General features: G+C 42.0%; 1 protein-coding gene across 1 annotated transcript; it reads left to right on the forward strand.

Annotated features, from left to right (window-relative positions):
- Window positions 1-628: 628 nt before the first annotated feature.
- Window positions 629-6200, forward strand: LOC120026259 (serine/threonine-protein kinase PLK2-like). The gene is made up of 12 exons (XM_038971084.1): window positions 629-832; window positions 1157-1264; window positions 1353-1469; window positions 1647-1776; window positions 2125-2308; window positions 2758-2956; window positions 3160-3310; window positions 3619-3858; window positions 4095-4175; window positions 4356-4515; window positions 4734-4974; window positions 5326-6200. Exons 1-12 carry the CDS (start codon window positions 653-655, stop codon window positions 5515-5517), a joined length of 1983 nt encoding a protein of 660 aa, XP_038827012.1. The 5' UTR covers window positions 629-652; the 3' UTR covers window positions 5518-6200.
- The last annotated feature ends 7070 nt before the right edge of the window (window positions 6201-13270 follow it).

Raw genomic sequence — 13270 nt, forward strand, 5'->3', positions numbered from 1 at the left:
TTTCACACTGATCATCATAACGAGGCACACAATATGTATGGAAGATGTGTTGAGTTCCACTGGGTGGCGTCCCCACCCCTCCAAACTATCAGAACGGTCCCTATTGAATACACATATGCTAACCAAAAGGTGGTGTTTTTTTATAACCCCTGTAAGTGTTTTATTTATTAGGGACTATAGTAGCCCAACATCTCGGTCTCTTATTTGGCACCATCATTCATCATCATCTGAAGTTGGTGATAAAAGTTTCAGTTTGATAACTAGAGATGGGATTGTACCCGAGATTTTCCGATATTATATATATATATTTTACATATTTAACGAACATTATATTAGTAACGCTATGATTTGTTTCTTTTTTGTTGTTGTAAATAAGTAAGGAAAGCTCATATGTGTATATTCATATGGAGCAGCCTGTCTCACATTATGGTTATTATGCCTACGAGTTTGCTGGGTAGAGGTGTTGTTGCGTGCGTTCTTCAACACCGATTTGTTGAACATGGTTTGAAGTCATATCACACTTCACCCCCTCGGCGGAGAGCCATACTGTGTGACGTCGATTGTTAGGGGCGGACACTCCTTTATAAAGCTCCGAGCGACTGTTCAGCGTTCCACATCAAATACAGCACGCCTCTCTCACTATAGAGCACACATGGATATACTCAGGAGTATCGCTCACCAACCCACCATGTGTGAACACTCCGTGAACAAGCCCTCCGAGATCAAGAGGAAGAAATCAGAGGAGCAAATTCAAGCCACACAAGAGTTGTCACGGATTATTACGGATCCAACGAAGGGGAAATGCTATTGCCGAGGAAAAGTTCTGGGCAAGGTAAATTCATTTCAACAGATTGGTTAGGAATTCTACCTGGCTGAGTATATATTTTTTTAAATAATAAAAATCCAATATTGTCCAGGGGAAAGAAGTTGTTGTACATTGTTCATGTTATCATTTGCAGAAGCCTATTGCAAGCCATTTTTATTGATAATATTATGATTTATCACATTATTGGTGTAGGCTAGAAACTGTTTCGATGTGGGTCCATGCAATTACACCAATGGCTGTGAGATATTGAGCGTCAGGCTACATTGATCCGCTGGTCCATTTTCAGTACATCTTTGTTGATTTACCGATCTGACACTTCTCTGTCCATAGGGAGGATTTGCCAAATGTTATGAATTCACAGATTTAGCATCAGGCAAAGTGTATGCTGCAAAGATCATTCCACACACGCGGGTCTCCAAACCGCACCAAAGGGAAAAGGTATGCGCAATGCTTTATTTTTTTTTATTGATTGTGGCCCATGTCGTGTGTGCATGTTATTTGACCAAAGGCAATTTGAAATCCTCAGATTGACAGAGAGATTGAGCTGCACAGAATTCTCCACCATAAGCACATTGTGCACTTCTACCACCACTTTGAGGACAAAGACAACATCTACATTCTCTTGGAATACTGCAGTCGACGAGTGAGTTAAACCCTCCCCTAACCTTTACTGAAATGGTCAATTAAAAAATGCTAATTTTCATTTTCCGTTGTAAAATGTTGTGCTTTAATTAATACGACCCTGTTGACTTTTCTGCCTACATCCTTGGTATCAACAAAAGTGACATCTTTTTAACCGCTTCCTTTGTTTACCTTGCAGTCACTGGCCCACATCCTGAAGGCTCGGAAAGTACTGACAGAGCCTGAGGTGAGGTACTACCTCCGACAGATCGTCTCCGGATTGAGGTACCTCCACGAACAGGAGATCCTGCACAGGGACCTGAAACTGGGTAGGTTGGCTAGTCACACCAGTCTCTGTTGGATCATTGGGTGAAATATTGTTTTTGTTTCACCATTAAGCAACGAATGGATGCTCACCAGTCCTGTAATGTTTTAGGACAATGGCACATCCTTCAGGTCATTGATAGAACATTTGTGTTCATTGACTTCTGACTTAACACAGCTTTAAATGAATAGTCATTCTACCTTGCTGAATGTTGCGTTTTTTTATAAGATGATGTGCATAGCCAATTTCATTGGACAGACTGCCTCTTGTATATTTCCCCCTCTTAGGTTATGTCTTCTTTGTCATGACAAGTCACTAACCCCCCCCCCCCCCCCCCACACCCTCCCCGTAGGCAACTTCTTCATCAACGAGTCTATGGACCTGAAGGTTGGGGACTTTGGCCTGGCTGCCAAGCTGGAGCCCGTTGAGAACCGAAGGAGGACGATATGTGGCACGCCCAACTACCTGTCCCCTGAGGTGCTCAACAAGCAGGGCCACGGCTGCGAGTCGGACATCTGGGCCCTGGGATGCGTCATGTATGTTTTGTTTGGATACTTCCATGTTCATATTCACCTCAATAGAGCCTCTTGCTTCATTCCGATTCATGTCTGAATTCCCTAAGTGTTTAAGTCCTAACCTGAGATTTTAGTGTATTTTACCTTTATTTAACTAGATATGTTGGCTACTTGGGTAAATCCTGCATTTGTGTCAGTCAGAGATTTCGGAATTGTACTATAGGTTTAAGTTATGCACATGCTTCTCATGTTAGGATTCAGCTGTTGAAGTTTGAGTTTAGATATTCGACTCATGTTTCTTTGGACTATCTTGAGTGTGTGCAGGCAGCTACAATTTATTGGTTGTGATTGTGTGAACACAAGGCTATTCCCTTGACTATAAAACGGTGGATAGAGTATAGGTCTGACCCAATCACTGTCAGTCATTAGTGGGGTTACTGACTGTCTCTGTCCATCTCTTGCATCTGCAGGTACACCATGCTCCTTGGCAGACCCCCGTTTGAGACCACCAACCTGAAGGAGACGTACCGATGTATCCGCGAGGCACGCTACACGCTGCCCTCCTCCCTGACGGCCCAGGCCAAACAGCTGATCAGCAGGATGCTGGCCAAGAGCCCTGCAGACAGACCACACCTGGAGGACATCCTCAGACATGACTTCTTCACCCAGGTGTGTTTTATGTTTGGAAGGGGGAGGCTGTCGGTCTCTGTGATTGACTGACCTCAGTCACATTCTGACCATGCATACTCAACACTTATCCCCACAAGCACACCTCCTTTCTACCCATATTTAGGTAGTGATCAATCCATACTTGGTCCCTGGGCTACCTCGACATCAGGCTAACTTCCATTCCCTTTCTGTGTGTCTCCCAGGGGTTCACTCCAGACAAGCTGTCGGCCAGCTGCTGCCACACGGCCCCAGACCTCCACCACACCAGCCCTGCCAAGAGCTTCTTCAAGAAGGCTGCGGCCGCCCTGTTCGGAGGGGGCAAGAAGGACAAAGCCAAGTACTTGGGGACTTTGAGTAAGTAGTACTTTAAAGGTACTCCCTGTCTGTGTGCTTATTATCCTAGTGAAATGTTAAGTATTGCAAGGGTATTTGAGTAGTAAGAAGTGGGATGATATAACTTTCACATTGAGCAAACACATTTTCAATAAATTGCAATGGAACTTGGTCTACTTGCTCCAATACAGATGCATACATCTATCAAAGTAACCTGACAAATGCAAAAAAAAAAATGTGGTTAAAAACCAATACTGATCTTCTACGTAGTGGCCATCTTTGTTACGTTTGACACCATTTTCTAACTGACATTTTTGTTCTGCCCACAGATAGAATGGCCAAAGAGGAAGAGGAGCTCACCAGGCTGCGGAATGACCTGAGGAAGACGTCCATCAGCCAGCCTCTCTCCAGACAGGCATCTGAGGACAGCAGCAAGCCTCCGGTGGCCCCCAATGTGGCCAGGCCAGCAGCCCCCGTCAAGGAAGGGGTCAACGGCACCAACAAGCAGCAGCTGAGGGACACAATCCGTTTGATTGTCAGAGGCACCCTGGGCAGCTGCAGTAGTGAATGTAAGTGCAGAGCGAGACTTGCACACTATTCCCTATATTGTGCACAGTTGGATTATTTTTTTAAAGTATGAGTGGATTTTAGTCTGCCAGTTACATTTGAGACAATCAATGTGCAGTCTTCTATTTTTAGAAGACTGAGATACAATAGGATATATTCCTAGTTCAGTAGGATGTTTTTGAAACCAAATGTAAACATAGAGAATGGTCTTTGATGATATTTTTTGATTGGTCTGCAGGTCTTGAGGACAGTACCATGGGCAGTGTAGCAGACACCGTGGCCCGGGTGCTGAAAGGGTGTCTGGAGAATATGCCGGAAGGTATGTAATAAACACAACAATGAACTGAATGAAGATAGAAATGTATTTCATTTATATCACCGTGGCAACCTAATAAACATGTCATTAAAATGAATCCATACAAGAAATTAAGATTTTCTGAATTCTGTGCTATAGCCTACAGTACTGTAGTATTGAGTTAATGTCCCCCCCTCCCCCTAGCTGATGATCTTCCCAAAGAGAATCTGGGCGGCAGCTTCCAGTGGGTGACCAAATGGGTCGACTACTCCAACAAGTACGGCTTTGGCTACCAACTGTCGGACCACACCGTGGGAGTCCTCTTCAACAATGGCACGCACATGAGTCTGCTGGCAGATAAGAGGTGAGTAGTGCCACCCTGTCTGAGTAGTTTGTTTCCAGATCTTACTAATACACGGGAAAATAGGATGGTCAATTCCAAAGCTATTAGGTAGAAAAAGGATATGTTTGGCCTGGCTAATCCCTAGGCATTGCTATTACTTAGCCATTCCATTCTCACAAAGTGTTATCATGCCATTGGTATTCCTCACTAACTGTTTTCACCCTTGGTGTTTTCTCCAGGACCGTTCACTACTATGCCGAGCTGGGCCATTGTTCTGTCTTCTCTACCTGCGAGGCTCCAGAGCCATTCATAGGCCAGGTCACCATTCTGAAATACTTTGCCCATTACATGGAGGAGAACCTTATGGATGGTGGAGACTTGCCCAATGTGACAGACCCCAGGGCCCCCAGGCTCTACCTGCTGCAGTGGCTGAAGTCAGACCGGGCCCTCATGATGCTCTTCAACGACGGCACCTTCCAGGTACAGCTGCACAGCTATATCGCTTATTGTCTTATTTCTAGATGACTGTTCTCTAAAATGTGTAGGGAGCCATTTTATATTAACCCCTTGGACTGTGCTTCTTGAAAGTGGGGGACAAACTCCCTGATTTTGAAAAACAAATGAGAATATATTGAAGCATATCCAGCCACATTTTCACACACGCAACCTCCTCGCTTTCACAAGTGCATGCGTGCACACCTCTCAAAACAGATCTCCAATCTGACTAGACTGCTAGGCACACACCTCACCACAGACAGTCTACATATACCCACTCCCATGTGAAAGAATCCTTGCTTAGTTGGTACTCCTCCTAACCTCCCTCCCTTGCAGGTGAACTTCTACCATGACCACACCAAGATCCTCCTGTGCAGACAGAGTGATGAGTACCTGCTCACCTACATCAACGAGGCGCGCATCTCCACCACCCTGCGCCTGAGCACCCTCCTAATGGCCGGCTGCAGCGCTGACCTGTGCAGTCGCATGGAGTACGCACTCAACATGCTGCTGCAGAGGTGCAACTGAAGAACCAAGACTGCAGCCATTTTGGGGGCTTCGGTGTTTGTGTGAGAGGTCAAGAGGCTGGGATTGGTTTAACGGGAGAACTTGTTAATTGACATGGCTCTGTTGTGGTTGGAGGGTGGCAAGTCTGTGGCAGCATGGACAGGATGGAATGGAGGGACAAAGAACTCATCCCTTCATGGAAAGCCAAGAGAAAAGGCTGGTAAGAAGAGCGGGACAATGCTGGGCTGGATCCAGACGATACATTGCAAAAAGGAACTGAAACGCTAGTGTTTTTTTAAAGGACAATCTTTTTGTGTGGTTGCGGAGTTAGGTGTTTTGGTTTTGGTTAAGGCGAGGCTTCAACAGGGTGGAGATGATGAATTGAGTAGCTCTCTGCAGGGCAGAGGAGGAAACGTGTTACTGTGAAAACATTCCACAACACTAGTTGGGGAGTTGGCTTCTAGCCAGGTGGTCTTTTGCTAAGCCAATGGTGCGGCTACAACTGTGCCCTACTGTGACATCATCAAAGGTAGAGAAACCCAGAGGACCTTCAAGGACCAATGCCATTTCACATAGTGTACATGAATAGATTAATTTATTACATGGTGCAGTATTTATTTAATAAACAAACCCTCTTTGTATATATTTTGTGACTGATGCTGTTTTAAATGTCATTATTTTCATTAAATCATAATGATGTTGCAGTCATAGTTCTGTCTTTACTCTCCCACAGTTCTCTGTTATTATGATCTAACAATTTAGATTATGTCCATATAAAATATTGTGGTTACCAACCAAGGGAATTAGTTATTGTTTGCGGTCCCAGTTAATTATTATCAAGCATGTGTGTATGTTCCTTAAGCTGGTCTAAACCCAATTTGGATGGGCAGCCTCCATACAGAACTCGATAGCAGAAAATGGCGAACTTCAATAGTGTACAGCTCATCTAAAATAGTTTATTTTTAGTGTTTTTCTTACCATTCAATCTATATCTGCCTCTATATCTAGACCAATTAAATGATCACGTAGCTATGACTTGACTGGGTTAGGCCTACTAGTCAAACATCAACTTATGATTAATATTTTCTGTCAGGACCTTGAGTGATATATAGGTCTTACGCTCTCCATATAGCCTACACACAGTACCTAGCTGTACAATGCATTCAACTACAGCAGCTATTGCTCACAATATACCATTAAATAAAGCTTTCTGCAGTATGTGGTTCTACACTCGCATTTATTTTGCTATTTCCAACCAGCCGTTCTCCACTTAGCACACATACTCAATCCACAGGGACTTATCCACACTGCCTTGAAGTTAACTTCTCTGTTCTTTTTAAAGACTAAAAGCATCAGCAAGGCTTCTTGACTTGCTAAACATTACTTCAAGAGGGATTTTATTATTAGAAACACAACTGTTTCTCACTGGAAACTTGAAAAGGTTATGAAGTCAAATTAAATCCAAAATTCATGATTCTCTTTACCAATGGGTTTCTGGTTTTGTACATGGAACTCAAATGGCCGACATTAAGCACTGTTAGCAAGGTAAGTGCTTTTTTTTTTGACATACTGGACCAATGTGTTGCCGAGCAGCAATAATAGCATTTCTCATGAGCGAGACGGGTCATTGTAGAAGACTTTCAGAAAAGAAAACCTGGATGTCTTTTCAGCTCAATTATTTTTCTAGAGACCTGGATTCTGCAGCCTCTGCACCATCATTAGCCGTTTCAACCCCATTAATCATTTAGCTTGGACAGGTTCCGCCATAGCATACATACTGAGTGAAATTGCTGAAAGGAAACAGCGGTGCACTAAGTGTGAATACATCCTCAGCCTTGTCAGTGGATATCCTGTCTTCACTCACAGAGCAGAGGGTGTGAAGACCAGGTTCGGTTGATGTGCCCACCAACCCATTTAACTAAAAACAAACTACAAGACATAATGGAATGGCGCATGTTAACAATATACAGACCGTTGCATAAAACAAGGATGTTATAGAGTGAAGGTTGATAATTGGCAGCATGGTGTTAAAAGAGTTACATAATGTCACTTCTGTGACAATAGACCGTTGGATAAAACAAAGTTGTTATAGTTGGTTGGTTCTTGGCAGAGTGGTGTCAAGTTGTGCAAAATAATGTCACCAGGTTAGATGTACAGTTTAACAAGTACAGACTTCTGTTTGGCATTGGAAGCCTTCACACTATACAAAGAGAGATTTATGGAGTAGAGTCCTCCACTGTGAAGGACTGTTATGGAGGGATATTAAGTGGAATGGAAGAAAAGGATCTTGCTGCAGAGACTGTACCAACAGTGGTTACATAACTCCAAGGCCTGCCAGAGCTGAACGTACGGCTACACCTTCGTTGGTATACAAAAGGACATTACATGAGTGTGAAAGTAAACCAGGGCAACAAGACGAGTAATGGAATTTGCGAGGGAAATTATGTCAGTTGGTTTCCATGTCAACTGAACTTTTTTTCTCTCCTTGAGAACATGTTTCTCTTTCAAAAAGCAATTCCAGTTGGCAACTCTTCACTTAGTTTTGATGGAGAATTTCCCGGGAAGAAAAAAACTGAGGCCTGGAGGCTGTGTGGTCGAACAGCAGGGGCGACAGGAGCCTCCACTCCATCTTGTCTGTTTGTGTGAAATCCAGGCCACTTTGTCCAAAATGAGTAAGGATCCAGATGATCTAATTAGAATGAATTAACAAAATAAGTGATATTCACTGTTTCATGTTATATTGTTGGCCCTCTGTGTGCATCTCTGCAGAATAATAGGCAGGGAATTACATTTTGATAGGGTGCTTTCTGAGATAATACCCTGTTCTGCTTTGCCTGCTCTGTATACGTCATGGGCATGTATCTCTATCTCCTTCCAGTGTGATGCCATCGTTTTTTCAAGACACTTTCAATCACTTTTTGTCATTAACAGTTCATGCCATACTTGTTTTCTCCTACTACAGTGAGTGAAGATGAGGCCCTAGTGATGAAGCACATTTCTAAAACCACCATTGGACCCGTACACACTGAAGTTGTACAACTGATTTAGAGCAGAGACCTTTTCTGACAAAAAAGAGTTAAACAATGGTGTAAACATTTTTGTGCAGACAAACATTTCAGTTGTATCACACCATTCTGTCAAATGCATTATATTAGTGGTGTTGTCTTGACTAGAGCTGCTTCCAGGCATCACAATTGGCTAACACCCAGTAGTTATTCAATTTGATGAACCTTGATCCCATTGGTCAACTAAAACACTTTCTTCCCTTGTCTGGTCTTACCTTGTCTTCTGACCTGTCGACCACAAGCTAGGCCTGTTCTTAGTATGAGCCATTTCATCACTTCAGACAAGGGTCTCCATTTTTTCAGAGTAGTGTGCTGCTCCTAGAAATCACTCTCTACTTTTGACATGGGAGCAGCAGATTGAAGCCCATGGGCCACAGAAGACCTCAGAGAAACTGACAGAAGACCAGCCTGCGATGCCTGATACATGGAACAACCTTTACCTTATTGAATAGCTGTCATTAACCTGTGTGGTTGAAGAAGACGTAGGCCTACTGAACGTGTTTATTTATTTGTTTATTTAGATCTCCATTAGCTTTTGCAGAAGCAACATCTACTCTCCCTGGAGTCCAAGGAAGTATTAGTCCATAAGGAGCTCACGCTTTGAAGTCACTTTCATGAGACAGTTATGTGAGTGTTTTAGCGAAATGTCAGACATGCGGCAGTTACAGTGTTATCTCTGTACAATACGTTTGTTTGCATCAAGCCGTAACCCTCTAGGGGAGGGCCTTTTAAGCTAACAAATGAAATTGCTTTAAGATGGTCATACCAAGAAGCATTTAGCTATTTGATTTTTAAGACCTCTTAAGGTATAAATATATATATATATATATAACTTATTTAATGAAACATTAAATTTGGCATTACTGCTATTATTCAAAAGAAACGCATTGAAGAACAGATTCACTACATGGAACAACAGATAGTCCAAATAAAAAACCTAAAGGACGTTTGTTCTGAAGTGTCTGTCCTATAGCTGAGAGATATAAGAAAGATCATTGTTTTTAACATGTATTTATCCTATTATTTTAGACACGAAACTACTTTATCTCCATCTCTAGTACTTCCATAAAAAAATTTAAACTGGTAACAGGGACCTTCAGATGAGTCTTGTGAGAGTCTCAGCTTTCCACAGATGAGCCCAAAATGGCAATCCATCCAAGTGTGCCAACTCTTATGTAAATGGGAGAGAGAAAAAATGGAGAATCAGAAAGAGATGGGTCCAGAGGATATGGATTCATTCCAATTCCCTTGAAAAAGAGAAGGAGAGCCGCACACTCAAGGAGCGCAGATGCAATCATTTAATAACCTAATAACCACCGTTATGACAGACAAGCTGTCTTCATCAGGGTACAATGACAAACACTGCGGGTCACTCGTTTCTATAGTGTCAAAGGACACACACAGGTGTCTGTAATCATGGCCGCGTGTGGCCTGATATCATTGGTTAATTTTAAGATATAAATAGAACATACAAAAAACATGAATGGATAGCATGCGATCATAGATACAATTTGGCTACATAAGCCTACAAACATTTACAATGAATAGCAAAATCACAAAAATCACAAGTATGGCTTCAGATCAAAGTCTACGTTGAGACCGAAAGGAGCAAGGGTCTTTAAATTAAAGATTTAGCCTCTTGTTTTAACAATAAATTGTCGTGGTCACCCCCTCTCCTCGGGAGGGTGACATGTTCGATGCCGATATAACATAGAGACGAAATCGAGTGCTTCGCTTCCAAAAAGTGGGCCGCAACTGGGTACAGCGAGTTTTTGCACCGAATGGTGCTACGAGATTCACACTTTTCATTCGCGCTTCGTTTTACCCACATCATTTTTACCACAAGGACAAGTTATAAGATAAATAACTTCCCAATTCCAATTCCCTGCCATCACAAAGGAGCGAACACCATCTGAAGTCCTTGACTCACACAATCTTACAAAACATGTCCATCTGCCATCCATGGCCATAATCTCCTCTTATATCCTATATACAAACAGCAAGCGTCATGGAATCTACCCCTATGTCCTAAAATCCATATAGACGGACGGACGGACGGACTCGGAAACCAAGTCCGACTATTATGTCATGACTCACGCCTTAGTGTACTGTACATAGCAATGCATTTCTCTATTCTGACTATCCTTCAACTTTCAGAGTGACCCTGGCCTGTGAACTGTCTTTCAATGATGTATCATTAGGCCCTCCATTACAGTGTCAATACCGAGGCTGTCCTAATATGGACACCATACTCCATAGCCCCATTACATCATACTGAATAGCCTACTGTATGCTATTGTTTGTGTTTAGTCCTTGTTTCATCGTATAATTGTTTTGTGCTTGAATGGACATTTGTTATGCTTTTCTTTTGACTGCTATGTGGGTATACTTGAGTACATTAGAAGAGCATTCAGTGCTGTACATGCGTGCCGATATCTCTGGATCAGAAAGGTCATGGATAGGATTGTGGATCAAGATAAGTTTATCATAAACTGTGTCAAAATATATCTGGCTTAGCTACAGTAGTGTTCCAATACTTCTTGCTTCAGTTTTGCAGTTACAATAAGTCACTCTCTTCCGCCAACTGCCAAGACATGTTTTAATTTGACACATTCACTTTGGATGCCTTTCTGAATGACTAGAGGGATCATTTCTGCATGTCTTTTTTCTTTTCTTTTTTCAGGATATGGGATGATACATAAGCCTTTCATGGATTCCATAGTACAATGAAACCTTACAGTAAATGGTGATGAAACAATGACTGACATCAGTTGATTGGAATGCGGAATGATATGCCATTGCTATTGGGTTCATTTCAATGGGGTGCCTCTCAATAGTCTAAGTGGCTTCTTCTCCTTGTGTCCTACCCTTCATCTGTACTAACCTGAGGGGACAGGACATGTGAAAGAATTATCGCCTGTCTAGTTCAATTAGGACAGTTCACATGAAGGAAAGGAGATGAGGAGAGAAAGCCACCTTAGAGTTAAGAACATACCCACTAAAAAGGCTGACAATGGATGAGGCATTTACAGTATTTCCCTTCAGTTTTAAACACTTTGACTTTAACATAGTGTCATATCCGAACATGTCCGATCAGTGCCCTTGCAAAAGCATTGCATAATGCATACATGATGAGAAATGATGAACTGGCACACAGTTCGGACACTCATCGGTATGACAGTCCCCAGGTACAGAACAGAGGCTGGGAAACGCACAGTATTAAATAGAACCATGACTACATGGAACTCTCTGCCACCCCAGATAACTCAAGCAAGCAATAAAACCAGATTCAAACACCAGAAAAAAGACCACCTTATGGCAGGACGGGGACTGTGAAGAGCCACACAGAAATGTTTATGCATTTTGTATTGTATTTTTCATTGTATTATGTATTGTATTATGCATGTGGTACGTGGTTGGGTTACAGCTGTGATGTGTGGTTGTCTCGGCTGGCTATCTTAAGATAAATGCACTAGCCGTGGGTCACTTTTGATGGGAGTGTCTGCTGAATGGCTAAATTGCAATGTAAATGTGTGTGTATTTATGTATATTATTTATTTGATTTGTTATGTTGTTTCCTGTTTGGACTCCAGGAAGAGTAGCCGTTGCCTCAGCAGCAACTAATTGGGGATCCTAATAAATATCAAAATACAAAATGCTAAACTGTACAGAAATCCGACTTAGAATAACTCTGAAATCATCTACGCATTTCCCATGGCTGGAAGACTTTAGGTATTGTACATAAATCAGACTGATACTTGACTGCATACCTGGAACACCCTGACCTGCCCAATCATGTTGTTTGGCACACAGAGGTAAAGTAGCACTTCCTCTGAACTGATACTGACGCCGCACCCTTACAGCACATTCCAGAACACGTCTAGCAACTTTCTGTCTTCATCTTTCTTTCTTAATGCTGTCATGAAGTTACTTGACATTTGCAGAATAAAGGACGAAAGCTCACGTAGGGTATTTATTGGTTTCACTGAGTTATGGACTTTTAAAGGCTTATACATTGCCTTCAGAAAGTATTCATACCTCTTGACCTATTCCACATTTTGTTGTGTTAGAGCCTGAATTCAAAATGGATTAAATAGATGTTTCTTCTCATCAATCTGAACATAATACCCCATAATGACAAAGTGAAAACGTGTTTTAAGAAAGTTTTGAAATACAGAAATATCTAATTTAATATTTAATTTACATAAGTATTCACACCCCTGAGTCAATACATGTCAGAATACATGTAAGTCTCTAAAAGCTTTGCGAACATGAATTGTACAATATTTGCACATTATTATTTTTTTTATTCTTCAAGCTCTCAGTTAGTTTTTAATCATTGCTAGACAGCCATTTTCAAGTCTTGTCATCGATTTTCAAGTCGATTTAAGTCAAAAATGTAACTAGGTCATACAGGAACATTCAATGTTGTCTTGGTAACCAACTCCACTGTATATTTGGCCTTGTGTTTTAGGTAATTGTCCTGCTGAAAGGTACATTTGTCTCACAGTGTCTCATGGAAAGCAGACTGAACCAGGTTTTCCTCTAGGATTTTGCCTGTGCTTAGCTCTATTCCGTTTATTTTTAAACAAAATCAAAATCCCTAGTCCTTGCAGATGACAAGTATACCCATACGTGATGCAGACACCACAATGCTAGAAAATATGAAGAGTGGTACTCAGTGATGTGTTGTGTTGGATTTTCCCCAA

This window comes from Salvelinus namaycush, chromosome 31 (assembly GCF_016432855.1).
Source record: "Salvelinus namaycush isolate Seneca chromosome 31, SaNama_1.0, whole genome shotgun sequence".
Taxonomy (NCBI): Eukaryota; Metazoa; Chordata; class Actinopteri; order Salmoniformes; family Salmonidae; genus Salvelinus; species Salvelinus namaycush.

What these genes read in the sequence shown, in the direction of transcription:
- LOC120026259 (XM_038971084.1), top strand. Translation starts at nt 653, where the DNA reads ATGGATATACTCAGGAGTATCGCTCACCAACCCACCATGTGTGAACAC. An exon ending in GCACAGGGACCTGAAACTGG is followed by an intron (nt 1,777 to 2,124) that starts GTAGGTTGGCTA and finishes CCCTCCCCGTAG; the next exon opens with GCAACTTCTTCATCAACGAG. An exon ending in TCTGGAGAATATGCCGGAAG is followed by an intron (nt 4,176 to 4,355) that starts GTATGTAATAAA and finishes CCCTCCCCCTAG; the next exon opens with CTGATGATCTTCCCAAAGAG.